Source organism: Oryzias melastigma, linkage group LG16, assembly GCF_002922805.2.
Source record: "Oryzias melastigma strain HK-1 linkage group LG16, ASM292280v2, whole genome shotgun sequence".
Lineage (NCBI taxonomy): Eukaryota > Metazoa > Chordata > Actinopteri > Beloniformes > Adrianichthyidae > Oryzias > Oryzias melastigma.
Window position 1 is genome coordinate 15,333,549 of NC_050527.1, and position 26,514 is coordinate 15,360,062.

The window sequence follows — 26,514 nt, forward strand, 5'->3', positions numbered from 1 at the left end:
TGTTCACACACTCTTCTGCTAGCTTACAGCCCCTCACAAAGGTGTGTGATATTGGAGCTAGCCAGCCGTACAGTTTTAAGTCAGATGCCAGTTTGTACTAAGAAAACAAAGACATACATGGATCTATGTGAATGGATCGGAATGGAGTGAAGTAAGGAGCTTTTGGCATGCCTAGCGTATTTTCTACAAAACAAATATGATGTTTGTCAAACAACATTTTTTGTCTGTTACTAATTAAATACGATTTTAATAAAGCAATATTCAGAAATTTGGTTTTGTGCTCAACTTTCTTTATAAATTTCCTCCACATACAATTTTGATCAGAGTGGGTCTTTAACATTGAAGATGTTGCCTTTGATACCTAATTAGGATTTGACATATCATAACTGTTTGACTGTTTAGAGCCGAGAGAGATCATCAAGGCTGCAGTGACAGATAAACCAGTTTAACATAAAACCCAGGTCTTACTTAAGGTGATTCTAATGCAGAGAAAAGTGACTTGTTTTTGTCTTCAGAATCAGCTGCAATTACATTCATTGTAAACGATTGAAGATTTACAGTACTCAAAAGAATGTGAAAACTGGAGCTAAAGCACTGGTGTAAAATGGTAGACTCGGCAAACTACGGCCCGGGGGCCATATGCGGCCCATTAAACTATTCAATCTGGCCCGCCAAACTGGAATAATTTATATTGACAATCCTTAATAATGTCTTGCTTTCCCTGTAATTCCACTCTCTCCACATAGATGGTGTACTTTCAATACATTGTGTAGGTGAAGAAAATGTTTCTGCATTCAAGCTCTGTTATAAGATTTGTTGTTTTTCTGACATTTATGTGTGTTTTTTGAGTCGGACAGTCATTTTTCCGATTATTCCAACACCACATGAACGCAGCATTTCTCTAAGTTTACGAATATCGCTGAAGGACATCAACCAATTGATGAAATTAGCACTAAAATGAGAACCAAAGTCATAGTTTTGAAATTAAAACTCCAAAATATTTGGTTTATATATATGTATATATATATAATTTTTCAATCAAAATGAAGGCATTTTTTTTTTTTCCCAAATCCCATGTTATTTCTTTTTCTTATGAGGTGGCTCACCAAAAAACTCCAGGCAGCTACTCCTGATCCGGCCCTTCTATCAAATTTTAGAACCCTCTCGGGCTCAAAGTTTTGCCCACCCTTGGATCAGAGCATTAAGTCTGCACCATAAGGAAAATAATTCTACTTTATCAGTTTTTGTTCATACCAAATTGCGGTTTAGGGCCTCATCTGCATCTCAGAGCAGTACAGCTGAGGTTCATGCTACAGTGCAGTGTTGTGAGAATTATGCAGCCTGGTGAGGTTCGGAGAGACCACATTACAGTCAGTTTACATTGACCGGGAAGCTATGGGTCAATGCTGCCACTACAGGGTGGAATTCACTCCCACAGTTCAATAAATATTCATGTTTTACAGTAAATTTGGGTTAAAAATGATGTATTTACATAACACTTTAAGTACTTTAACAATGCAGTGTTATGCCCAATTAACATTCCATGATATGCGATGCTCTGAAACCATTTCATCTGCTTGAGTCTATTTCTGCAATAGATTCTAAGAAATGTTGCTAAAGCATTAAACTCCCCTCAGTTTCTTGTTCAATACACAAGTACTAAAGCTGGTAATACTGTGGCCCTTTTTTTAAAAAAAAAGGTCACTGGTCCTTTTGGTTATCAGAGTGCAAAGTTGCCCTTGACTGACCCGCTTCGGGCTCTGGAAGAGGTACGGCCTGCTGTGCAGTTGGGGATTCTGAGAGTGCGCTTTTAAAGAACAGATGCTGGGGCGCGACAGCTGTTCCTCTGGCTTAAACTGGAGCCAACTGGCTGAAGTCTCCACGCAAGAACAAAAACATCAACATGTGTTATTAAAACCCTCCCCTCTTAATAGCACACACAGAACGAAAACACTGAAATTCATGTCCAACTAGAGCGCATCCAACACAAAATTGAGCTTTATTTACATGTTTATTTAGATAATGACTTTATTTTGAGAAAGTTTAAAACATCTGTTTCCTTTTAAGGGCCCCATCATCGCCATCAACGCTGCTATTGTAAGAGGATTAGAAACGTGATGCACTCACCTTGAAAAGACTGCCTCGCTCTCTCCACAAGCTCCTCTATGGGATAGCTGGCCAGATCTCCTCGAGCGTGTTTAGTCTTGCAGTATGTGCACGCGTTCAGACACCTACACCAGCAGGAGCAGACAGACAGGGAGGTCAGGAAAAAAATCCACAGATGCATAAACTCCACTACTAACTATAGAAAAAAAGAAAGCACTAGCATCTCCAAATTAGGAGGCATTCATTCAGGTTTCTATGGTTTTAGACTCATGTTTCTGCTGAATTTCTGACAGAGAACAAATAATTTATAGTCAAATCCAGAATTAACTGAACAGCATTTGAGGTAAAGTTGATACAAATGATCTGTTTTGGTTAAAACAAAAGCAAAAGTATCAAATATTAAAAAGTCAACTGCTTCTTCCAGACACAACAGCTGCTTCTAGTGAGAAGAGCAGCATTAAAAACTCAAAACACTGTTTTTGTTTGGTATAAGTAAAGACATAATTCCAACTGGCAGTAAAAAGAAGAAAGTAGGAAAATGGAAGAAGAAAACAGGAGAATAAAAAACATTTTTTTTTTTTTACAATTTGGCCATAATGATGGAGTTGAAGCAAACTGAAAGTAAGAAGTATTTTTTGGCTATTGGTAAACTACCACCGAATGAGAAGAAAACTCCACTGAACACATTGTTAAGCTGAAGGTTGTTTTCTTGCCTGCGGGTAAACTAAAGAAGATTTTGACAGATGCACAAGGATTAAAAGCTATTGTGGAATAATAACTATATGTTTTATCTGAATCTGAAACTCCAACTATTCATAGTGATAATGATATAGAATGACCTGAAATCCCAGCAGATGTTTTAAGAGAATGATACTGAGTGACTGGGTCTTAAAGCTCTGATTAATGTATATTAAGAGATGATTTTCCTACAGCTATTTCCTTCTTGACTAACAACGGTTGAAAACTCTTAATCTCATGTAAAAGGAGAACATTTACTAACAAATCACTTTTAATGTATGCCTAATGTAAAAAGGTTCTTTTTTTCATTTTTAAATAACTTAATACTAGTTTGTTATGGTGTTTATAAACTGCATCTCAGTAAGGATAAATGCTGGAATATTTTTAATACAATGTGTTCCTGTTAGAATAAAAGAAGTAAGTGGAACCATCAGTTCATAAAGGAACAAACAGGGTGATGTTCTATTTTATAGGAGGGACTAAAAGTCCACTGGGCATGATCGAGATGGGACCATTTGAAATGTCATCTCCACACCACCTTTATATCCAAAGTTGAGCAGATTTATCATTTCTGTTTGTCTCATTTTTCTAAAGGGAAGTATAATGATATATCAGATACCATCTCAGCTGAGGAAAAACAAAGATGTACATGGATCTATTTGTCTGCAAGTGGATGCATCAGAATGCAGCAAAGCAGGGAGCTTGTGGCCTGTAGTTTGTAGCTACTACATCACACCCACAAGCTTTTTCCTACATTTTTCTGTCTGCTCCTGATTCACAACCATTTGAATAAAGAAATACTCAAACATGAAATTTTAAACTTCATTTCTTTAATATATGTCCTTCATTATACGATTTTCAATGGAGTGGGTCTTTAATGGGGATCCATTGTGGTCTCTGTATATTTGACGTCCAACAAGCATTGGTATTTCTCAACTTTAAATGCATGAAATATTTATGGCATCATAATGCCCGTCAAGAGGACTATGAGGGCGATTCAAGACTTCCAGAAAACTAACAAATGTGTTTCAGTATGAGCCACAAATATTATAAAGAAGTGTTACAATTAACACCTCTTCATAAATTATTAGTCATTTGACATCTGCTTATAGGCAGCATTATTGTGCATAATTGGAACTATCCAATGAGAGATTTATTTAAAAAAAAAAGAGATGGGACATAACAGACTAAAAACAGGTCCAACCCAGGAAGGTGAAAAAAAAGACTTTCCTGAAAGAACAAACAAGGTGAAATTCACATATTTATTTAATGCAATTTACAGTATGCTTTCAGTCATTTCATGAATTGGAAAAAAATTGATAGGAAAGTTAAATTATGTAGTTTTGTTGTTGTTTGTTTTTCAATTTACAGTTCTTAGTAAAACAGCAAAGAAAAAATACTAACACAAATTTGACAAATTTGACCAGCTTTTATCACTGCATACTATTGTGTAGAGAGAGACACTGATAAACCAACTGTCATAGGATTATATACCACACCAAGATTTAGCAAATTAAGTCTTCATGTGTTGATAAGGCGACATGTTTTACAGCAGCTATTCTCTGGCTCTGACCACACAGACCCCATATCATCCCTTCACCAATAATTCCCTTGTTACATGTCTACTGCTTTATCTTGAGTCTTTGTCAAACAACCAAAGTTTCACCTACAATTTCTTAAAGGAATCCTAAAAAGCTCTCAGCCTTCTTCACCTGCCGGGCCATCAACAGTTGATGCAGGTCCTTATGGGCCTGAAAACCACCTAAAACCATCAACTTTGTGAAATTCTAGACATAAATAAATCAGGAGAAAGTTCCAGAGCTGTGGATGAGCCAAACTCCCCTACTGTGTTCAGAAACACAACAAAAAACGATGTTATCATTTGACCTAAGTCTAATGAAACTCAAGTCTGCAAAAGTGTTTTCAAGCAGCTATAGTTGCGTCCTTGAACTTAACTTAGCTAATAGGAGGGGATCTGTTTATTTGTTTTGTCCACTATTAAACTACTTCACACTTCACTACAGACTGAAAAGTGAAGATATTGTTGCAGCTCTGTTTGAAGAGCAGCATCAGAGGCTGTGGCGTACTCCAGCGCCTCTGCAGGCTTTTTTTCCAGGCACAACGGGCGACCACGCACGGGTCGGCAAACAAAGACACTTTTATTTGAAGTGTTCACAAAGACGCTGCAGCCCGACTTCAGTGAAGCTCCTCCAGCTGCTCCACGCAATGGTCAAGGGCCTCAACTCACTACAGCAGATGAAAGATGTGGGGCAGATTAACAACCAGCTACAGCTGCAGAGAAACCACTGGCCCGCATCCCCACCTGCAGCGGAGCCGACGCACACACCGTCATGAAGACAATCAGTCAAAAAAACAAGTACAAAGAGAAAAAAAAAAGGCTGGATCTGAGAAGGTAACAGCTCTGGAAGCTAAACTGATGATTGTGAAACAATGAAGGATGCAAAAGCTGTAAATATACTCCAAGAAAATAAAGGTAGTGTCTAGAAATGCTTTTATTTTCCATCAGAAATAAAATGATAATGGAAAAGAAATCAAACCGGTTTCCATTTTCACTTTTATTCAACTCCATACCTTTCCCACTGATTTATCTGCCGCTCCATCTATGAAATACACTTTGCAATACAACCAAAATGACAGGAGCATCACTAATGTCACAAATCATCAAACACTGGAGAAGAAAAAGACACCAAGGCTATCTATCCATCCACTCCCCCCTGCTCCTGGGGTATTGCTTATCCTGGCTGAGGGCACTAAAGATGGTAGCTGGGTCACAGGACCTTGCTGTGGAGAAAACACAGACAGATGGGACCCTGTGTGCATGCATGCGCACAAATACTCACACTCGAGCACGTGTGCGCACACAAACACACACCACCAGGGGGTCCATCCATCTTAATGTGATCAGGCCCAGCTGAGTGGATCACACCAACATTAATCTCAAGAGACAGTCAGTGGCTTGGGTGTCTGTGTGTGTGCGTTTGCATCAATTATATGCCTGCGTAAGCAAACTGCTACATAGCATTTGTCGTGGATTGCAACAATGGATTAGCAGTTTCGACTTTTCTATCGAACACACTACTAGTCGGTGGCGCTGGACTGACGTAAGCAGGGTCATTTTCCTGACCTAGACTTTGGTTTTCTAGATCTCTTCACTTCAGGTGGGGTGGATGAGAAAATAACACAACTTAAGCTTTAGACAAATGCACCCACACAGGTCAACTGTACTGGTTTTAGGTTTTCCGGCCCATGTTGGGTCACAGACAGGACCGGTTTGCAGTACCCTTGAGGCTCAAGGTATGTTGTGAAAATGGAACATACCATTGTCATGTAAGTGTATCGTGAAGTATTTGTAAGGATAATGTAAGTTTGATGCACTTATGACATACTGGTGATGCTGTCGTATGACGCCTTTAACGCCACACACTAGTCTCTAGTAAGGTGTGTGCCCTGGGATAAAAAACATACGCATGGGTAGTGCAGGTGATACGCAAGTGTCCGGATGGCCACACCAACCACACTTTAATGACCAATTTCCCAATTTATAACCATTGGCATATATAGAAAAGAAACAAAGCAAGGCCACCAATAGACAATGCCTTATCTCCAAGTTTGAACATAACGAAGTAAATTCAGTCGCCTTTTTTCCGTGGTACGGATTTCACAATTTTGGAACCAGACAACGTTAGTAATCAGCGATTGGTCCGAGTCAGTCTGAGTCATCATTTCGTTGAGAACCACTCTCACTAATCAGGACCCTAACCCTAACCCTTCAACTGGAAGCAGGCTCTGGGAAAATCTGTCAATCAAACATTTATAGTGTTCGAGGTGGGGACCAGAGGGCACCACATACTCTTATTGAGGCATCTGATTGGCCAGTTTATACCTTGAATCACTTGAGATAAAGAAAATAAATCATAAAAAAATGATTAAAAAGAAATACTAATTATAGAACTGTTATTGTGACAACAGAATGACTGAGTAATAGCTGTTTATCTTTCAATAAAAGTCTTTGGGATTTTGGCTTTCTGGAACCAGCGGGTACTTCCCATTTGGAACGCGAGGGGGGGAGGGGATAATCTGTCCAGTTCTCTCTACGTACTGTCTATGTTTACAACAACACGGCTGGGCGCAATAAGTGTGCGAGGGGTGAGTGAGGGAAACACACTTCTTGAATAGCATTTATGGACCCATTGGGCAGTGCACAGGGTTTGGGAAAAGTTGACAAAAGGGAAAATCCGTACCACGTACCTGGGTCTGATCTACTTTCTACTTTACCTTGATATTTCATGCAGGCCACCAGCGTGCACCACACACAATTGCCGGTTTTCCTTATCCTTATCCCATTAGTGAAATTGTATCTGATAGCTGATGGTCCGTCTGTGGTTAATCTCTGTTGCATTGACACGAGATAAAACATTCAATAATCAATCTGAATATTTACATCGCCTCTATCATGTCTGCATTTGATGTACGTCCCTCTGCAACTCAATGCACGCTTTATACAGGAGCTCTATTTTTCTTAAAATGTTGATTTTGGTTGCAAAAAGTCAGAGAAACAGGAAACAGGCCTAGGTTCCAAAATAAAAACTTCTGTTGTACTTTCAAAGTAAAAATGTAAAAAAATATTTCGTATTTGAGGTGATGTGGTGATGTACGGAAACCACTGTCCATTTTCACCCTAGACGACAAAAGTTTAATTTTGGAAAGAAAAAACATAACTTATGACACAAAACATGCATTTTACAAGGATTCAGTGAGGAAGGAAAGGACATGGGGCCTGATTGCTAAATTCTGGGATGTCGATGGAGAGTAAAATCTTTTTCATTTCTTGACACAGGGGTGGCAGGACAAACCAATCCTGCAGAAGCCATGAGAGAATGTGAAAATCATGAGATGGACTCCCCACCCAAAACAAGGGAGACTGACCTTATACAGACCAGTGTATCTAAGCTTTAAGGCCTAACCTTAACAGTACAAGTCAAACCTATTAAGATATGCAGAAGAGCCACAAATACCGCCAAATGTTCAACCTCCTCATCAGCCTCTGGATTTTCTCTACCTTGTGTTTCTATTCAGTCCAATCAATTTCCTGCTTGTTAATTAAACCAAAGAAGTGGGTGCTGTACCTGACAACGGGGTAATTCATTAATGTGTTACTATGAAAAAGGCTGCCTCCCAAGAGTGTGTGAGTATGTACATTAATTATGAATCCAAAGAGTGCCATATCATTGAAGCATTAAAATGAAACAAAGGAAAACTCTGAGCTTCCTCTGTACATCGGTAAATCTCTCACACACACACATATATATAGAAGTAAGTTACTCTGCAGAGACTCCCTGTGCAGCATTTTAAAGAAACACATTGGGAGTACGTTGGTCAAAAGTCATTTTTCTGTATGATAAGGAGTTAGTGACTACACATTAATTAGAGAAATGTTCTATGAATAAACAAATTAAGTCTTTGGTGCATTGGAATACAAGCACCAGTGTGTTCACGGGGGCCTTCATTGTACCAGCTTAAAATGTAATTATGGAAACAAAGCTTAGGCTGAGCAGGAAGTCGAACAGCGCAACCTCTAAAGCAAGATTATTCATCGCTGTCATTGTTGAGGCTGTGGAGTGGGTGAAGTGGGCAAAGAAACAAACAAAATCTTAAAACTCCTATTAATAGACAGAACAATGCATGTCGTCTATAAGTTTGCTGTAAGTGTCATCTCAAAGTCAAAGTGGAGGTGGCACAATAAAAAGAGTCAACAAACAAAGAAAGCTGACAGAGTGGAGGAAAGACGCATTAGCAGTCATGAATAGAAGGTGATTTGTAATTCAGAAAAAGCTCAGCAGTTAATAAATCAAAAGCAAATAGTGTGTTTGTTTAAACCGCACACCAAAGATCCAGATAAAAACCTAACTTTCAAATTGTTAACTGTAACAAAGATTTTAGGTTAGAACTTTTTTAATAGGGCCTGGCATTTTTCAGTTATGAGTTTGGACTCATTTCAAATGAACTCGGGACGACTTTTTAAACATCTTAAAAAAACATTTATTGGAGATTATTCTTTTTTTTAGCTTTTCATGATTATTTTAAGCTAAGGAAGTATTCAGACTGGACAGATTTAGTTCACTTAAAGTGAACCAGAGTTAATTTCCCACAATAACCCAGAACAAAGTCCAACTGAACCCTTGTCTAGGACCATGAACTGTTCTCTGACCCGTCTCTAGAGGTGGTCTAGGTTTGTTTTTAATTGGATTGAGCTCCGGTTCCCTCTGATTTTCCTCAGTCTGAATAGGCTCTGTGCTAGGAGTGGAACAACCGGTCCCAAACGGCCACTTTAGCCAGGAATTATGGGATGTAAAATGAGTCGTGGAACAACCATGAGGCACAGCAACTCACAGAAATGTGGTTGGATGAATGCAAACTCAGTAAAACAACTTTTAATGTGATAAACATTGCTTCTCATTATTTTCCTGACAATCTATATGTCATAAACACTTCTTAGCTGTCGTCTCCTTGCGGCATACCTCCACCGTACCAAAGTAGCAGTAGTGAGGTTAATACAGACGTTCAAAATTGAAATATAAAGTTTGAATAACAGAGCTATCCCGACAAGGATTCCACTCCATGATTTCCTTCTCTCATTGTTTTGCCCCGCCCTCCAAATTCTGGGATTATAACTTTTGAGATCATTAGTCACATAATTTTGTTTACAAGCTTTGGTTCGAAACAGAAAAGCTTGGTTGACGCTACAGACTACACCCAAGGTTCAGGACTTGATCTGGACCAAATTAAGCAGGCTACATCTAAACCAACAGACTTTTCCAGTCTGAATACTTCCTAAAATTGCTGCTGCTTTTCATCCATGCGGGATTGATGGTGGCTGCGAGTGGCCAATTTTGATCTTGTTAAATGATTTTACAAGCTTTTATTATCCAGTGCGATGCATGCAGACTGACAAGTTTTTCAATTTTAACAATAAAAAGCCAACAAGAACAGGTGTGTGACAGCAGGTGAACTCGTGGATGAACCAAAACCCCATGTCAGCACAGAAAATAGGGTTTTTCCATGATGTGCCATGTTTCCATGAGGAAAGATAAAAACATATAGGAAAACTCAGCTAATTACAACCATGATCTACAAATAAAACAGCCCATCCTCCTTACTTAAGGAGTCTGTGCACTTGAACTGTTGTGATCTACACCATGGTTCACTTGCAAGCAGATCAAGACCATCATTTTTGAAGTGAACAAGGATTCCCCGGTTTGATCCACGTTGGAATTCACATGGGTCTTTATATCTATTCAAATAAAGTAACTGTCCAACAAAACAAACAGTGGTCCAAACCAAATAATCCTGGTGTCACAAATAGTAAAGCAACAATGGGTTTGTACACTCCAAAAGTCCAATGTGTCACTCAGGTCTTTTTAAACACGTGCAATCTTAAAACTGGTTTATTTTTCCATGTTTTACAGTGATTGTATTCGATCAATCAAACTTTGACAGGACACATTTACAAAAAGTACCAATTTACATACAAAATATATTGTAACAATAAAAAGTGAATGACAACCAAACAAACATTTGGTTAGTGGTGAAAAATAAATACAAGGGTAAACTGCAAGAAACTGTAAGTGTTATGCTCTGATATGGAAGACTGAATATGTAGTTGTTTATTTTATTAATTTTTTTAATAAAATAGCAACTGATTTGATTAATTTTTCCATATATTTTTGTGAAATGACAGTTAATGAACTGAGACTAAAATTTCTAAACATTTAACAGAATTTGATGGAGTGTGGAGCCTGAACTTGATTCTACATTTTGATGTCATGTGTCATGTGTTTAAGGATATAACTATTTTCATATTTTCTGAATTAGTTACAGTGTCAGCACAGTTCGTGTGTTGTTAGTAACGAGGCTGAAAAAACTAAATTTAGCTGAGCATGACCTGTCTAATTTAAGACTTTTATTTAATTGAACCAAAAGTAAATTTTTGCTCATTCGTTTAAAACTTTATGAACATTTTTTAAATATAGATTTTGGTCACTTTCTGTAAAAGCATGGTCATTTGCATCAAATTTGCTAAAGTTTTAGAATCATTTATAGTGATGCACAAAAAAACAAGAGACATAATGATAATCTCTCAAGACTTTAGTACTGCTTGTGTTTTTGAAATGACACTGAAAAATAGTGACATTTCTACATTATTTTTTTTTTCTTTTAAAAGCACTAATCCTTGGTTTTCTTCAGTTTGAATGTTCATACAAACTGAGGCTAATCTTTTATAGGAGTGTGCTCTGGGCAGCTATGAGTGCTTTATTGTCTCCTCATAATTCAGCACTAAAGAATTTCAAGGTGAAAGTCACAATAGTTAAATTGAACAAATGTTTGACAAGTATGTGAATATGATATTTGAGTGTCAGAAAAAAACAACATAGTTTGACACAAAAGCTGAATGTAGAAATTGGCTAAAAAGATGTGCACTATACTAACATTTCCTGATACACACTTCAACAAATCAACCCTAAGAAAGTAAAACGTTTCAAGATTTTTTTTTTTTAATTTTCTCTTTTGCAAGAAAAATAATCTTTTCAAGGAGAATTTTCAATTGGTGATAAGTTGAAGAAGTATGTCTTACTATGTCTTATTAAAATAAGAATTTATCTTAATCCATTGGCATTTTTTAAATTTAAAGTAATTTTTGTAAACGTTTAAGAATGTTTGACTTACTTCTATGTTCTTGGTGTGCAGCTGCAGCAGTTTGTCACCTCGTCCACTTTTTAACTCCAGTTTAAGTGAAACAGAATTTAAACAAACAAGCAACAAATAAATAAATAAAGCTATGTATTAAAGTAAATCCAATAAATAGAGTTTTATTCAATAAATAATTTGCCACATTTACTGTAGATGTCAACTGATTCATGGCTAGGAGTGGAAAACATGTTTCACAAAACCTTTTGCTAATCCACTGAGGTAAATAGATGCAGAAATCTCAATAAAAATGTCTTAATTTGTAAAATAAACAATAATTCTTAATGTTGAAATGTTATTGTTTATGAACGTATATTTACACATTAACAGAGAGAAATGAACGCATGTTAAATATTTCTTCTCTGGAGTGACATTTGTGTCTTATATCTGATGATCAATTATACTTGGAACAAAGCGTGGGAGTAACCTGATTGCAGAAATTGTATGTTAGATGATCAGAGTGTGTATGTTGGAGTGTGTGTTTGAGCATGTGTGACCTGCATGCCTGGGACAGGCTGGGACTAATTCAGTTACTCTGGGGTTCTGTAGTGCAATACCTTGTAATGACACAAAATCTTATTTCTTCCAAGGAAAAACATCAATCTTTTGGATGTGCTGCAGGGATCAGTCTCTTTTGGTGAGTGCGTGCGGAGAACACTGAATAGGCATTGTGTGTGCAGCATATATTTGTGTGTTTGTGTGTTAAGCAGTGGGAAAGAGGGAAATGGAATAAAATGTTCAGACCACTGGAGCTGAAAACTACCCATACATTGGTTTGATAAACAGCAGGGAAGGCCTCGGTGGTACATGACCGTAAGTGTAGTTGTGTATATGTGTGGGAGAGAGGCAGACTGAGGGAAAGTCAGAGTGTGTCTGCATATAATCATTTGTGTGTCAGGAAAGAAATAGAGAAAGAAAATGAGAATTCTTCTGTGAAGTGTGTTTGTATGTGTGCTAAAGTGAAAAAAATCAAAGGAGATTGTGTGTATATGGGGCAACCAAGCTTCCAACAATATTACACAAGTATGTGTGCGACCACAGACTTGATTTGGAACGCCTGCCCTCTCTGTTGGAGGACTCAAAATCTGATTGACTAACTTCTTATCAAAAGGTCAATTAGTGTTTTATGAATATATTCTGTTTTTTTTTTTGTTTTTTTCTTTTACTTAAAGTCCCACTCTAATCTAATCATCTTATGATTTATTTCCAAAGTGTTCCCATTGGGAAATTATGGTTATGCCACTTTTAGGCAAAATAAAAAAAACAATATTATTTTCTAAGACATAGTTCCTGCAGATCAGCAGTAGTTAATCAATAATTCACCTCTGAGCTGTGGGGGGTAGCGTTGGTGCGGAGGTGAACCAGATATCCCATCATTCCTAAGTTTATATGTTTTCTCATAATTCACTTTTGAGGTTAAAGTTTATCTTCATCCTCTGTGAAACATCTGCAGCTGCTTTAAACTTACTTGTACTGTAGATTTCATGTAGATATCATTATATTGGATAAAGATGTTCCCTTAAAATCTGTCAAAGTGGAAACTAAAAAATCAGAAGCCAACTTGAGCTTCATCTGACTTTTAGGGTGTGATGGATAAATATACTGTATATTAAAAAAAAGGTCACTAATACTAGTGTTTTCTAAATATATTAAAAATAAATAAAAATTAAACGCTTGATCAACTTTACTACCAACATCCTCATAACATTAGAGAGGCAGTTGCTGAATATTCTGCATTATTATTATGGTGTGTGGGAACAACTGTTGCAATAAATCCATATTAGTAAAGACTTCTGGTTTTTGTTTGTTAAATGCAGCTTTTTTTAAACATTAAGGCTTCCTTATGTTTCCTCACTGGCTCTTTTCTGCAAAAAGAAACTTCACAGATACATTTGTTTTTTTATTAACTTTGCTAGCTTTGGGATTTCAATTTAGCGGTTAGCACCGCTGCTTTAAGGAAGTAATGGATTTTTTTCAAACAATACCGGGCGACAAGACTTTTGTGAAGAATGTGTCGGATGCAGTGGAGAGAATCCAGTAGTTTTTCAAAATAAAATGCCTTTCAGAATCAGATTAGAAATAAAACATACAATTTCTGTCCTTTTATTTTTTCTGCGGCCTGATACCAAGTGTCCTAGGTGTGACCTTGGTGAAGAGTTAGAGGAGATCAATAGTTTGGTTCCTACCCTGCCCACCTATGTGTCGTAGGGTTGTTGGACAAGACACTGAACCCCACCTTGCTCCTGGGAGTTATACACCAGTAATAGGGAGCGGAGCCGCAATCAGTGTGTGTGCATGGATGAAGGGGACAGTAATGCCTCGTTTCCACCAGACCAGTCCCCTCTTGGCCGTTGTTGAATGGTCCAGGCAATTCAAGTGAGCGTTTGACCATCAAAGCACTTTCGGGGTGTAGCCTGATGACGTAGCTGTACATCAAAACGGTGCGACTACAGCGAAAGAGAAGCTGCATCAGCTGACTCAGAAACGGAGAGAAAATAAAAAATAAAAAAAATCTGTAAAGGATAATGATAAGTTGGAGCAAACGTTTATTATGGATGAGTCCGGCCTCTACGCTGCAGAACCGTCTATTCCTCTGAATTAAAAAGAAAAAAAAAACTCTTTATGTTGAGCAATATTCCAATGTTCTTCAATAAATGTTTTACAAAGCATGATCAGAAGTGTTTTTGATGAGTATGGGTCAATAACGGACATTCTTCAGCCGAGGGGGTCGGGTGAGACAGAAACGAGATGGAGAAGGGGGTGTCACCGTATTCGTGGATTCGTGTCTCTGGTCCCTAACCTTGAGAATAAGGTGGAACACTGCATGTAAATAATTTATTATTCTTTGCAAGAACAGTCCGGAGGTGAAGAAGAAGACAAATGAAAACAGGACAAAACTTTTGGTTTGGATCTCGAGTCGGGAAAAGCGCTGGTTGAACGCTTCCTGTTGTCAATAAACCTTTCGGCCAATCAATCGGTTACATCATGTGATGACAGAAGCTCCGCCCTAACAGGTCTATTCCATTTTTCTATAGATCTTTGACCAACAGGTGACCAGAAATGGTACCAGTCGGTCCTGCTTAACGGGTCCATTTTGTAATGGAAACGCTCCAAAATCCAGTCTGGTCTGGACCGCTAAGCGGAAACAAGGCTTAACTTGGTTCTTCTGTATACATCATTCACCGGTTACCGTGAAGTGTAACTGGTCCGCAGCCTGGTTGGGAACCACTGATTTAAACATGTTACTCATGAAAAAGAGAAAGAAGCTTGTAACTAGAAGCCACACCCACTCACGTGATTTACCTCCACATGAGTGAATGTTTACTCTCTTTATTGTCTTTTTTTGTTTTTAATAAAATTTAATCTAGAGAGAGAGAACAACAAATTAACCAAAACTATTTCTAAAAAATCTCACCTATGTGGACTTAGCTTATGTACTGATTCCTAACTGAAGTCCTCTACTAATGGCTGCAACCTTGAACAATAGAAAATCTGAAAGTCAGTGTGTAGAGTAAAAACTCAGAGAGCAGAAAAACAATGCCAAACACATCCAGCTAAGACAATGAAGGCCTCTTGGCTAAAAAGATGTCCTCTAGATGTGTGATGCATTGTAGTGCACAGACACTTTACACAGCCTCCATCATCTGCACCTCTGTGCAGAGACAACTTTGGATTGCACAGGTCAAGTATTTGGCAGTGGGAGAGGTCAATGAGAACTGAGCAGAGCGCACCTTGTCAAAATTATGTACGTTTGAAGATCACCAAATAAAGAGTTCAAGAAGGAACAAGGACATGTTGAAAAATTTCTCATGGCTTTATGGCAAAGATGAACTCTTTGTGCCGAGCAAATAATGCGGTTAATGTTAGTGTCAGAGGTAAAAGAAATAAATGAATTAAACAGGAAAACTAAAATCGAAGCCACTAAACAAGTCAGAGAAAATGTTTGTGCAGCAAGGTTATCCATTATACTCTAAGAAGATGAGCTTGAAACTCAAAGAACATCAAATTTAATTTTCCTTCATAAAAAAAGCCTAATTAAATTCTTACATTTTTTTACTTCTATTCACAAAGTGCCAACTTTCTTTTCTTTCTTTTTTTTTTACATTTCCAAGCTAAACAGTGGATTTTTTTTTGAAGGATAGTGTGCAAAATGTAAGAAAATAAAACATTTACCCAACAGTGTCAAAAGACAGAACAAGCATGACAACACAATCAAGATGTATACACGGCACTTTGGGGAAAATAGTAGTTGGCAGCTTTTACAAATTACATTTATTTGCAAAATAGCTTCAACACAGTCTGTTTTTTTTTTTTTTTTTTTTTTTACATCAGTGGGCCTAATTTTCAGCCTTCTTTTTCCTCTGATGAACAGACATGAAAAAACTGCTGCCAAGTTGGAATCTGAGGAAGGAGAACAGTCTAATTTCTCATTCAAAGAAAAAAAAGTCACATAACATAGTTAATGAATGAAAAATATTAAAATGTTTAACCCTGTATAACCATTGGTATCATATTTGATACTTGCATTTCTGAGAAGCCATCTCATTAGCATGATCATTATTTTTTTTCTGCTTTGTAGTTCTTCAACATTCCACTAGGGGCAGTAAAAGGGCTTTTCTTGCTTATTTCAAAATGTCTGCCTACATGAAAATTTGACATTAACTCTACTATCGTTATTCATTTATCAAATGACTAGCTGCATTGAAAGAAGGCAAAAGTTGCTAATAGTTAATTACAATATAGTTACAACATGATAAATATATGTGGATCAAATCTGAGACAGAGGGTAAATAATAGGAATATCCCGATCTGATCATGTGATCAGAAATCAGGCCTGACCACAAGATTTCAGGCTCGATAGGAAAATCGGATTCTGTTTCGATATTTATTCTTTCTCATTAGCATATCAGTGCTTTAAATTTTATGAAAGGGTGCCCAAATCCAGCCCTCGAGGGCCGGTGTCCAACATGTTTTCCGGTCAACCTGTCAATGAAGCTCCTTATTGGCTAAACACACCTGATCCAGGTAATCAGCAGTATATAAAGCAGGATTTCTGGAAAACCAGTAAGAAGCCGGCCCTCGAAGCGTAGATTTGGGCACCAGTGAAAGGCTACTATTACAGATAAATACTCTACTACAAGTCAGCATATCGGGAACGGATCACAACATTTTATTGCCGTAAAGCGCAGCAGAATACAGCACCAGTTTGAGCAGGAAGTAGGCAAAAACAGTTAGAAAGATATATTTAAAGATTCAAACTTCAAGGCTCATTACCTCTTGCAACCCTTGTGCTATCCTGAGCATGTTTACATTAAAAGTGGGCTGATCTGGACCCCACTGGTGTCTGAGGCAGACATAAAATCCTGTCCAGCTTATTCATGGGAGGGATAACACATCAATGTCAAGGTGGGGTCATCTGGACCCCATAAGATAGTACGAGGGATAATAAACATTTAAAACTTACAGCGAATGTCTCGATTGGTTTGTCTTAACACAAACAACCATCTACAAGGGCATTTCAAAAGGAAAGAGATGGTGTTTTTGTTTCTTTTCAATAAGAACGGCACACTTTGTGCGGCCGTCAGAGAGACGGCAGTGCGAGGGCTGCCAAGGGACTGTCTATAAAGTACAAGGCACAGAAAAAAGTGAACTAAAAAATAAAGAGAAATGTGTCCTCTCTTAAAAACAACCCAAACTAATACCAGGTTACATCAATATGAACAAGTCATAAATACTCTATATATTTATGCTACAATAACGATTTTAAAAGACAGTCATCATTAATTTTCAATATTTTTTTATGGAGATATGAATCACAAATGATCAAAAATGTTCAATAGTTCTGAAGATATTAAAGCTACAGTCACCAAACTTTCACACATTACTAGTTATTGGCTCCCTATTTTTTCTAGTTGATACTTGCACTATTTTTGCTTGATTATTAAAGCTGATTCACAGGAGTGCTCTGTTTAAGGGTTAAATAATAAATAAAGGTTGAAAATATATATATATATATAAAAAAGGACAACAATGAAATGACTCAGAATCGAATCAGGACCAAAAAACACCTGATCAGAACATCCCTAATAAATAAGGTTTTTTTTTAAGTTAAAGATGCTAATCACGCAAAGTATCATAATTGATACTATCCATATCTCAAAGGGTTTAAAAAACATTTTAATTCTAAATGAATTGAAATTTGTTGTCAATTCTTTGACGTAGTAGGCTTTACCTGGTTGAACAAATATTACAAATAAAGCATAACTGTAGCTCTATATGACCACCAGCAACCTCAAACCAGTTAACTGCTTTATGGCTTCATTCCCACAGCAACATTCAGAGCTCAACTTCCAGTAACTGTGCTAATCGTCCAAAAGAAAGCTCAGAACGTCCCTTTCACAGAAAGCCGGAGGCTACGGATGGCACAGCTGGACAAGGTTATTTTCTGATGGGGTAAAATTACCTCGGTGAAACCCAATCTAATTTGAATTTAATAGGAGCAAATGAAATTAATAAGTGACTTAATGAAACTAATATTGTGAATCAATTTGAACACACAAAATTGAATTTCCTTGGATAGTCCCAGGTGAGAGACAGCACCAGGCTGTTTTGAGGAGCAGCATTAATAAAATGAAGGGGTAATAAAACGTGGTTATCTGTCATTGCCACACTGTGTACAGAGTAATTTGAAAGGAAACGGATTTACTAGGGAAAATTAAAGTTAAGGTTATTACTGTCGCCAGCCAAAAATGTCTTAAAGCTTTTAAAACTCTGTTCAGTTATAGTCTTTCGTTCAGAATAAAACTTTCACGGCCACAATATCTGCAACATTTATACAGGTACAGTAGCATAACCACTGATGATTACAAGAGTTTTACTGCTGTTTTTTTTTTTTTTTTCCATTTTTGCATCTAAGTAAATACATACTAAAAATGCAACCCATTTATTCCACTGATGCTAATTTCATGCTTATGACAATCTTATCTCTCATTAAATAAATCATTTTTCACCAATTACACTAAATAATACTGTCATGTTTGAATCAGATAAAGTAAATACCAAATTTGGTATCACAATGTTAACAAACTACATTTTATACAAGTATGCCAGGGCTGTCACTAACATGATTTCTGTAGTCGATTAGTCACCGTTTATTTTTTCAATTAGTCAACGATTATTGTTTACATAAGGTGATAGCACAGATACTCATGAAGGTTTGCATCAAGTTTGGTACCGCTAATGCTATGTTTATGATTCTTTCACAAAAATTTAAGTTTTACATGTATTGTATTTCAATTTTCAATTTCATCCTTTAAAAGATTAAAAAAAAAAAGTTTAAGGTCCCAGGTAAGCAAAATTATAGCACACAAAAGTCATGGTTGGCTGTCTTTTTACTGGATGTATTAAGTTAAGTTAAGATTTGTGCAATTAAATCATCGTCATTTAAACCTTTATTTAGAAATTTAGATTATAATAAATGAAACTGATAAAACCACAAAGATTTAAACAGAAAAAAATGGTCTGTCTCTTTGTCACAAGTTCTTTGTGTTTTTGTTTTTGTCAACTTTCTGGTTAACTTCAGTAAACAAAACCTAAACATCAGAGCTTTTTTGAAGCATTTAGCAACAAATCCTGAAAATGTTCACAGTTTTTCCATCCTCACAGTTCTGCAAAACATTATGTTCTAATACCTTGAGTATCTGTGCGAAGCTGTTGTGAAAAAACGCTTTTTGTCTATGGAAGAATCAGCTGACTTCGTAATTACTTCACTGCTGTGCCTCGCAGCATATCAGCGCGAGGCTGCTTTTCTCTGCATCACAATCTGCTAGAATGATGTTAATTATATAAGTTGTTGAGGAGTTACCAGAATTAAATGAATGTAAATTAGCATATTTGTTTTCCCAGAATTTAGGTCAGTAAACGGAACTTCAAGCTCATTTTTTACAAAAACACACTCGCTAATTTTAAATGGCAAGCTTCACTGGCACTTTATTTTGAAAATGTGTTTACTTCCGGGGGGAGTAGCGCGGCACATCCAGCTTATATGTTGTTTATAAACTTAAAAACGTTACTCTGTATTTTTGAGTAAAAATTAAATTTTTTCCAAGATTGGATTTTTACTGCACCAAGCTATGTTTATAAAGATCATGAGTCAGCCATCTTGGACATCACGAATATTCACACTCAAATTTTTGGGAGCTGATAGCCAAAAAAAAATACGTTAAGAAGATGTCGGCTATGGTGAAGGAGATGTCAAGACAGCGGGATGCATACATTTCAGGTGGTCGTGCATGCGTACCGCGCTGCCCTGAAACATTTTATTTATATATATATATATATATATATATATATATATATATATATATATATATATATGTGTCCTCTTCTTCTATGGTTGAGGAAGGGCTATACCAACTCTGAAACTTCCTGTTGTGCTTTGTGATCCAAATGACTTTGTGGCTGGTAGTTATCATAATTATTTAAAATGACAATATATATATCTTTTTTTATTTTTCTTTATTACGTGTTAACTTTATGACCAAATTATTGTAAACTATTTTTTTATGTTTTTGTTAGTTTTTTCATTAAAAAAATCTTTTAATGTTGATTAGTCAACTAATCACTGACAGCCCTAAACTATGTCTCCAGTTTTTACTTTTTTTTTAAATAATTAGAAAAAACTTGTATTATCCAAGTATGTGGTACTACCAACAATTTAAATTCAAAAATGTAGGCAGAGCTTCACCAGAAAGGGTCATTGAACACATCCAAAGAGATTGAAAAATAAAATATTGCTTCAAATCATCAAAAAGATGCTGTGGAAGCAAGCAAGCAGAAGGGATTTTGATATAAATAACAAATGATGGCGTGCAGCTATTGACCGTCATACAAGGAGCTCTCTGTTTCAGCTCTGCAAAAATGTCAATGTTGTCAACACAACATCATAGAGATCCAGGAAAACAAATTATCTAAATAGAGGGAGTCATTCTGTCAAATTTCTCTCTATTTTTTGTCGCTTTCTTACTTGTTCAAGAGAACCGTGTCAAACGAGTGACAGTAGCTTTTGACCCCGTTTAACAAAAGCCTGCATTAAGTTTGAATTTTTGGCAATAAAAGTCTCATTCAGAGAAAATCTGGTACGAATTGAATTCATGCTTCAAAACATTAGCGTTATTCAGCGTTTCGCTGAATGAGTTCCACTGTCACGGCTGGAAAACGCAGGATCTATTTGTAACTAATCACATTTGGACAAACAACAGAAAGATCACGGAGTCCCATGGACGGAGGCCCACATGACCAACATCTACACACATTTTTACACATAAAGGATGTAGTAATCACATGTTCTTTCAGTTGGTGGCAAATTTGTATTTTAATATGCTGTTTTTATTTATTGCTATGACTTTTATTTCATTTTTATGTGAGACTTCAGAAATACTAAAATCAGAAATTTCCCAATAAAAAAACATCCTTTCCAAGAAGAAAAAGTAAATTGCTTGATTTTAAAGTTTAAACCTCTGGAAACAAAATGCTTCCAGAAAAGATTGACGTCAGAAGATTAGTGGGACCTTTCTGAAAAAAAAAAACTGCAACTCGATGGTCGTAGAAGTGTCATACAAAAAGACAGCAAAGTCACACATCTACCAAAAGAAAGTTGAAAATAAAAACTTGAATGTTTTGTACATTGAAGATAGATCTGACACTAAAAACATAAAAGCTGGACATGCACAAACAACATGAATGCATAACAATGGAAAATGACACTTTTGACTCAAAAGGGCAAATCAGGAGCAACATAAAATCCATATTTAGCATTTTGTGAGGCCATGCAGACAAAAAAATGTTGCTTCAAGCATTTTTCTATAGAAAGGAATAATGAAGAAAATATATTTTTGTATCTGACTTCTCACCTGATCTTTTACGTTTGTTTTAGATTTTCTTTGATAAAACCAAAAGAACAATGAATTAAAAAAAAAGGCTGCAACTCTTATTAAAAGCCGGCTCAGTTTGTTGTAAAGCAACAGCCGGAAAAAGACCAACAACTAATGTATAACATAATGTACGCTTCAACAATATCGTGTTCAAATCCTACAACACCATCCGGCGAAATGATCCTTAAAGACAGCTGATCGAACAATGTCAGTTTGTTTATAGCCGTTTATGACTGGGATACATAGATCCAGGGAGGTCTTGGAAATGATTATGAAATGAAAAATAATGATGAAAATGTGAGGGTTATTACTGCTATATGACAATCTCAACAAGCTACATGGGCCCTAATGTTTGCAATTAACAAAATGTGATCTGTGCTTGCGTATTAAAAGCTTATTAAAAGGAACAAAGTTTATTTAATTACTACAATATAAAACAGCAGCTACAACACAGCATGAAAAACACCAACTTCTTCCTGAATACAGCCCTAAAAGTACTGAACATCAAGAAGATTTTTATAAATTGATTTAGTGAAAGAGATTTATTCACTAATTTCTAAAATGTTTTTAAATTATGATGAATATTGATGCAATATGAAGGCTAAAAGAGATAATTTCTTTGAACATAGAAGCAAGCTTAGAGCGACTTAGTAATGATAAGAAAACAGTAATTGACTGTGTTCTTTGCTTTAAAATTATAGAAGTGTCAGAAAAGCATCTTTGTAAAATCAATACAAAGTCAAGCCATTCATGTATAGAAAGGCCGACAGTGTTGGAACTAAATAAGTGAGTAAGTAGCATGCACGCACAAAAGTGAATGTAATGGGAGTTTTATAGAACACAATTCAGACTCAATGTTTTCCGTCTGTTTGCGTCTTACCCCGTGTTAATGGAGATGATTTCAATGAGCGGGTTTTTTCTGATCTTAGGCAGGTCCAGTCGAGCTCCTCCGAGTCTCCGGCCTCCTTCTTTTTTCTGACCCAGCAGACGGACTGAATGACCTGCAAAAGAAAAACAAGACGTGGTTTTCAAATGATGCACTCTATAGAAGACTTGGTAGAAAAAACATACATTTGAATCATGTAATGACTTATATGACTAATGAAATCGTCCTTCCTTTCTTTGTTTAGCAAAAGTAGAAATTGATTGACATCCATAAAAGGGGGTTAGACAGAATAAGAATGGTAAAGATGCCGGTATCAAGTTGCTTGTTACTATAATAAAAACTTTTTGATAAAATATGTTTACCACATATACAGGCTTTAACTAAAACGCAGTTCAAAAAGTACTAGTGTACTAGGATAATCTTTTTTAGGTTGAACTGAATTGTATTGACTTGGATTATGACAATTACTTGATTCAATGTTTCTCTTTTTATGTACAAACTTGAGGAAAAATTAGTTTGTGAATCTGGGTTTTATTAAAAAAAACTGAAGTACAGGTTCAAAAAGTCTAGTGTTTGTTAGCTTAAAAATAGGCATATATTATTACTTGGGATATTTCTGTATACATATTCATTTTAGAATGCTAACAGACCGACTTTAAACAGTGGTTCTTACTTGAGTTTTTGCAGCTTTTGCTGTGATCCTCCTTTGATCTATTTTCAAAGCGTTCCCAGTGGTCTTTTAATTAAGACAATTTTTAGTCAAAATGAAAAAAAAAAACTGTCATTCTCTAGGACATAGTTTCTGAAGAGCAGCAGCAGTTCATTGTAATAAGAAACCCAGACCCCTTCCCATCATCCATCTGTACACACTCTCTCCTGCTAGCTTACAGCACCAATGGCTAGCATTACAACACAAACATGGCTAGCAATACTGGAGCTATCCAGCTGTCAGTTTTGTACCAGATGTCAGCTTAGATAAAAAAACAAAGACCTATACGAATCTAGTCTCCTACAAGCGGATGCATCAGAATGGAGTGGAGCAGGGAGCTTGTAGCTTGCCGTAGTCGCTTCTACTACTCATGACAGACAATTTGAGTAAAGACATACTCATAAATGCAATTTTAAGCTTAATTCATTCATATGTGTTCTCATTCATGAGGAAAAATACCATAAAAGATGCTATAAAACACCAAAAAAATCATTGTCATCGAGTAGGTTTTCAATTTGAAAAGTAAAAGCTGCATTTCATCATTTCATCATCTGCATTTAAGATGCTCTCAACCTCTGAGATTGTTTTTAACTACTTTGATCAGCAGGGAAATACCAGGTATAATGCTACTTCAAATCACTGTTGATATTGTAAACAGTCAAGCTGATAGTAGACTGGCAATGGTGCTTGAATAAAAGTGTAGTAGCTACAAGCAATCACAAAGCAGTAGGAATGGTTAAAAACTAAAAACTAATATTTGGGTTTTTTGGATGTAGGTTTAGCTTTTGTTCTCTTGTGTGTTCCACGACACCAAGAGCTGGTCTTTCTCCAATTGATGGTGGGGATTTTTTTAAGTGATGAAACAAATGTAACTACAACAAGTGCTCTGCCAAGTGTGGTTGGCAAAAAAACTCTAATTGTAGATATACAGAAGCAGAATGTCTGTCTGGAAAAGACTAAATAAATGGCAAAGCAGTCTATGTCTATTTCTTTCGTAAACAAAAGCTTAACAAAATCAAGACACAGTCAAAGTCAATAAACACATCAGGACAAAAGATTATAATAATTCTACCAATTGTGGTAATTGTGTTAGGTTGGGATGGTAAAGATGGTGTTTTCATTCACAGCTATGCCTAAAACTATTAAAGTAACTCTGTGAACCATACAGTGTTCAAAAATAAAGTGCAAATCCACAGTTGAGTGTAATGAGGCCCCGCCGTCTTCTGTGAGCAGAAATGGGCTGCAGTGGTTTCTCCTCTCTAACCGTCCAATAGGTTAACAGCTGAAGGTGTGAGAGATGGAGGCGCTGAGGGATGGAATTGTCTTTCTGCTTTCATCCGCTTTACAGAGGTCTCCTGAGAGGGTGGGATCAGGCGAGGAAGCGTGGGTATCAATTGGTAGATAAAAATGACAATTTGCCCCAAAGGAGGACAAAGAGCCAATCGGTGAGGCGTGACTGGCCCTAATACACCAGTACAAGCACGGAAATGAGAAAACTTCCCCCGTGGAAAGCAGCTGGGGCTTTGAGCACATTTGGGCATGTTTTCCCCTCAGTACCACTGTGGCCGTGATACAAGGACTCCGCTTCAACGCATGCTCCAACAGACGTACCTCGGTACAATCTGCTGACCGAACTTCTTATCTGGTCATTTAAATAACGGCTGAATCTACAAAGCATGAAAACAACTCTCACAAACAGATGGCCTCTCCTGCCTTACGGCTTTAAAGCTGTAGCTAGAGCGATACATGCATTCGATGGAGTGGCTCATGTTGTAAACTACAGCCAGTGCTAATAAAATTAGCATGTGAGAAATTTACACATGGATAGAAGCAGCTGGAAGGAGGCGGCGTTGGGGACACGGTTCATTTTAGAACAGTAAGTATAGAAAAATTGATTTGGTCAAAGGTGGTTTATTTCAGAGGTTTCCTACAGAAACTTTGTCACAAACAAATTATCAACAAATCTAACACAATTACAGAAATTTAACACATGTACTTTATTTGAGGACTCTTTTCATTTGGTTATATTTTACTTGAACTAGTATTACTTACTAGTTCGGTAATCAATTTGTCTTTTAAATATTTCTGGAAACCTAAACCTAAGTTTGTGAACAATAATGTTTCCATTTTTAACCCGTCCACTCTCCTTGGCTTGTTTACATTAAAAATTGGGTCATCTGGACCCCACAAGAAACTGCACTGAACTTTTTTTATCATTGATTTTTGAGTGTCACTAATGTCCATGGCAGACATAAAATCCTGTCCACCTTTATCCATATTTGTCATGGAAGGAATCACACATGAATATGTGGTTGGAGTCATCTGGACCCCAAAGAGAGCGGAAGGGTTAAATCAAGAAAAAATTAGGATACTTTCATATCAAATTCTGGATCTATGTAGGCTGTTTTATCAGTGTATGTTGAAGCATGGTTAGTGAACTTTTAGTCAAATAATAGTAGTGGTGTAAGGATTAATCAATTAGTTGATTCATATTCCTACAATCCAATCAGATCGATTTCTCTAAAGCGAATTGTTAATTTAAACTGAATCAAAAAAATGGTTTAAAAATTAGTTAAATCAATAATTGATATTGGAAAATACCACTTGGATTGGGATAGGCAAGGTAGGCAAGTTTATTTTACTATTAAGTAAAAAAAGACCAAAGACCATCACAGCAGACAACACACATGTGATGACAACAAAAACCGATTAAGCCATCATCATGATTAATCCTTCTGCTCTCCTTGGTTTGTTTACATTATAAATGGGGTCATCTGGACCCCACAAGACAGTGCGCTGACCTTTTTTTATCATTGATATTTGAGTTTCACTAATGTCAATGGCAGACATAAAATCCTGTCCACCTTTGTCTACATTTGTCATTTAACAAATCACACATCAATATGTGGTTGTAGTCATCTGGACCCCAAAGAGAGCAGAAGGGTGAAGTCTAATGTGTTCAAAGACGTGAACATACAGTGCGGTAGAATATTCTAGTAATGCTGTGTTTGTAGTATTTTGATGTGAAAAAACAGAGGACTGAACTCTATGAAACTAAAATTGGAATGGATTTAACATTAAATTCTTGTTAATTTGTACACATTTAATTTACACTTGTTTATCTTGCAAGAAATACAAATAATCTGGAAAACTTCACCTGCACTGTTTACTACCAGTTATTTATCTCTAATTGGTTGAAATTTTGGTTACAGATGTTCTGGATCCATTTTAGGTCAGTGAATCAAATCGTTCAAAATCAACCAATATCCACCACGAATCGCACTGACAGCCACAAATTATGATATGAATTGAATCATTGTAAAAATGAATCGTTAAACTCCTAAATAATAGAAAATAGGACAATTATTATGAAAATT

The 26,514-nt window shown here is 36.5% G+C and overlaps 1 protein-coding gene across 2 annotated transcripts in view; it reads right to left on the minus strand.

The window, feature by feature from the left end:
* The window catches only part of cdkal1 (CDK5 regulatory subunit associated protein 1-like 1), a 251,564-nt gene that overhangs the window by 149,176 nt on the left and 75,874 nt on the right, over positions 1 to 26,514 (minus strand). For both annotated transcript variants that reach the window (XM_024268289.2, XM_036215988.1), the window contains exons 7-8: positions 22,423 to 22,543; positions 2,128 to 2,231 (exon numbers count right to left, since the gene is read on the minus strand). In XM_024268289.2, coding sequence (XP_024124057.1) covers positions 2,128 to 2,231; positions 22,423 to 22,543 — 225 coding nt within the window. The remainder of the gene's footprint in view (positions 1 to 2,127; positions 2,232 to 22,422; positions 22,544 to 26,514) is intronic.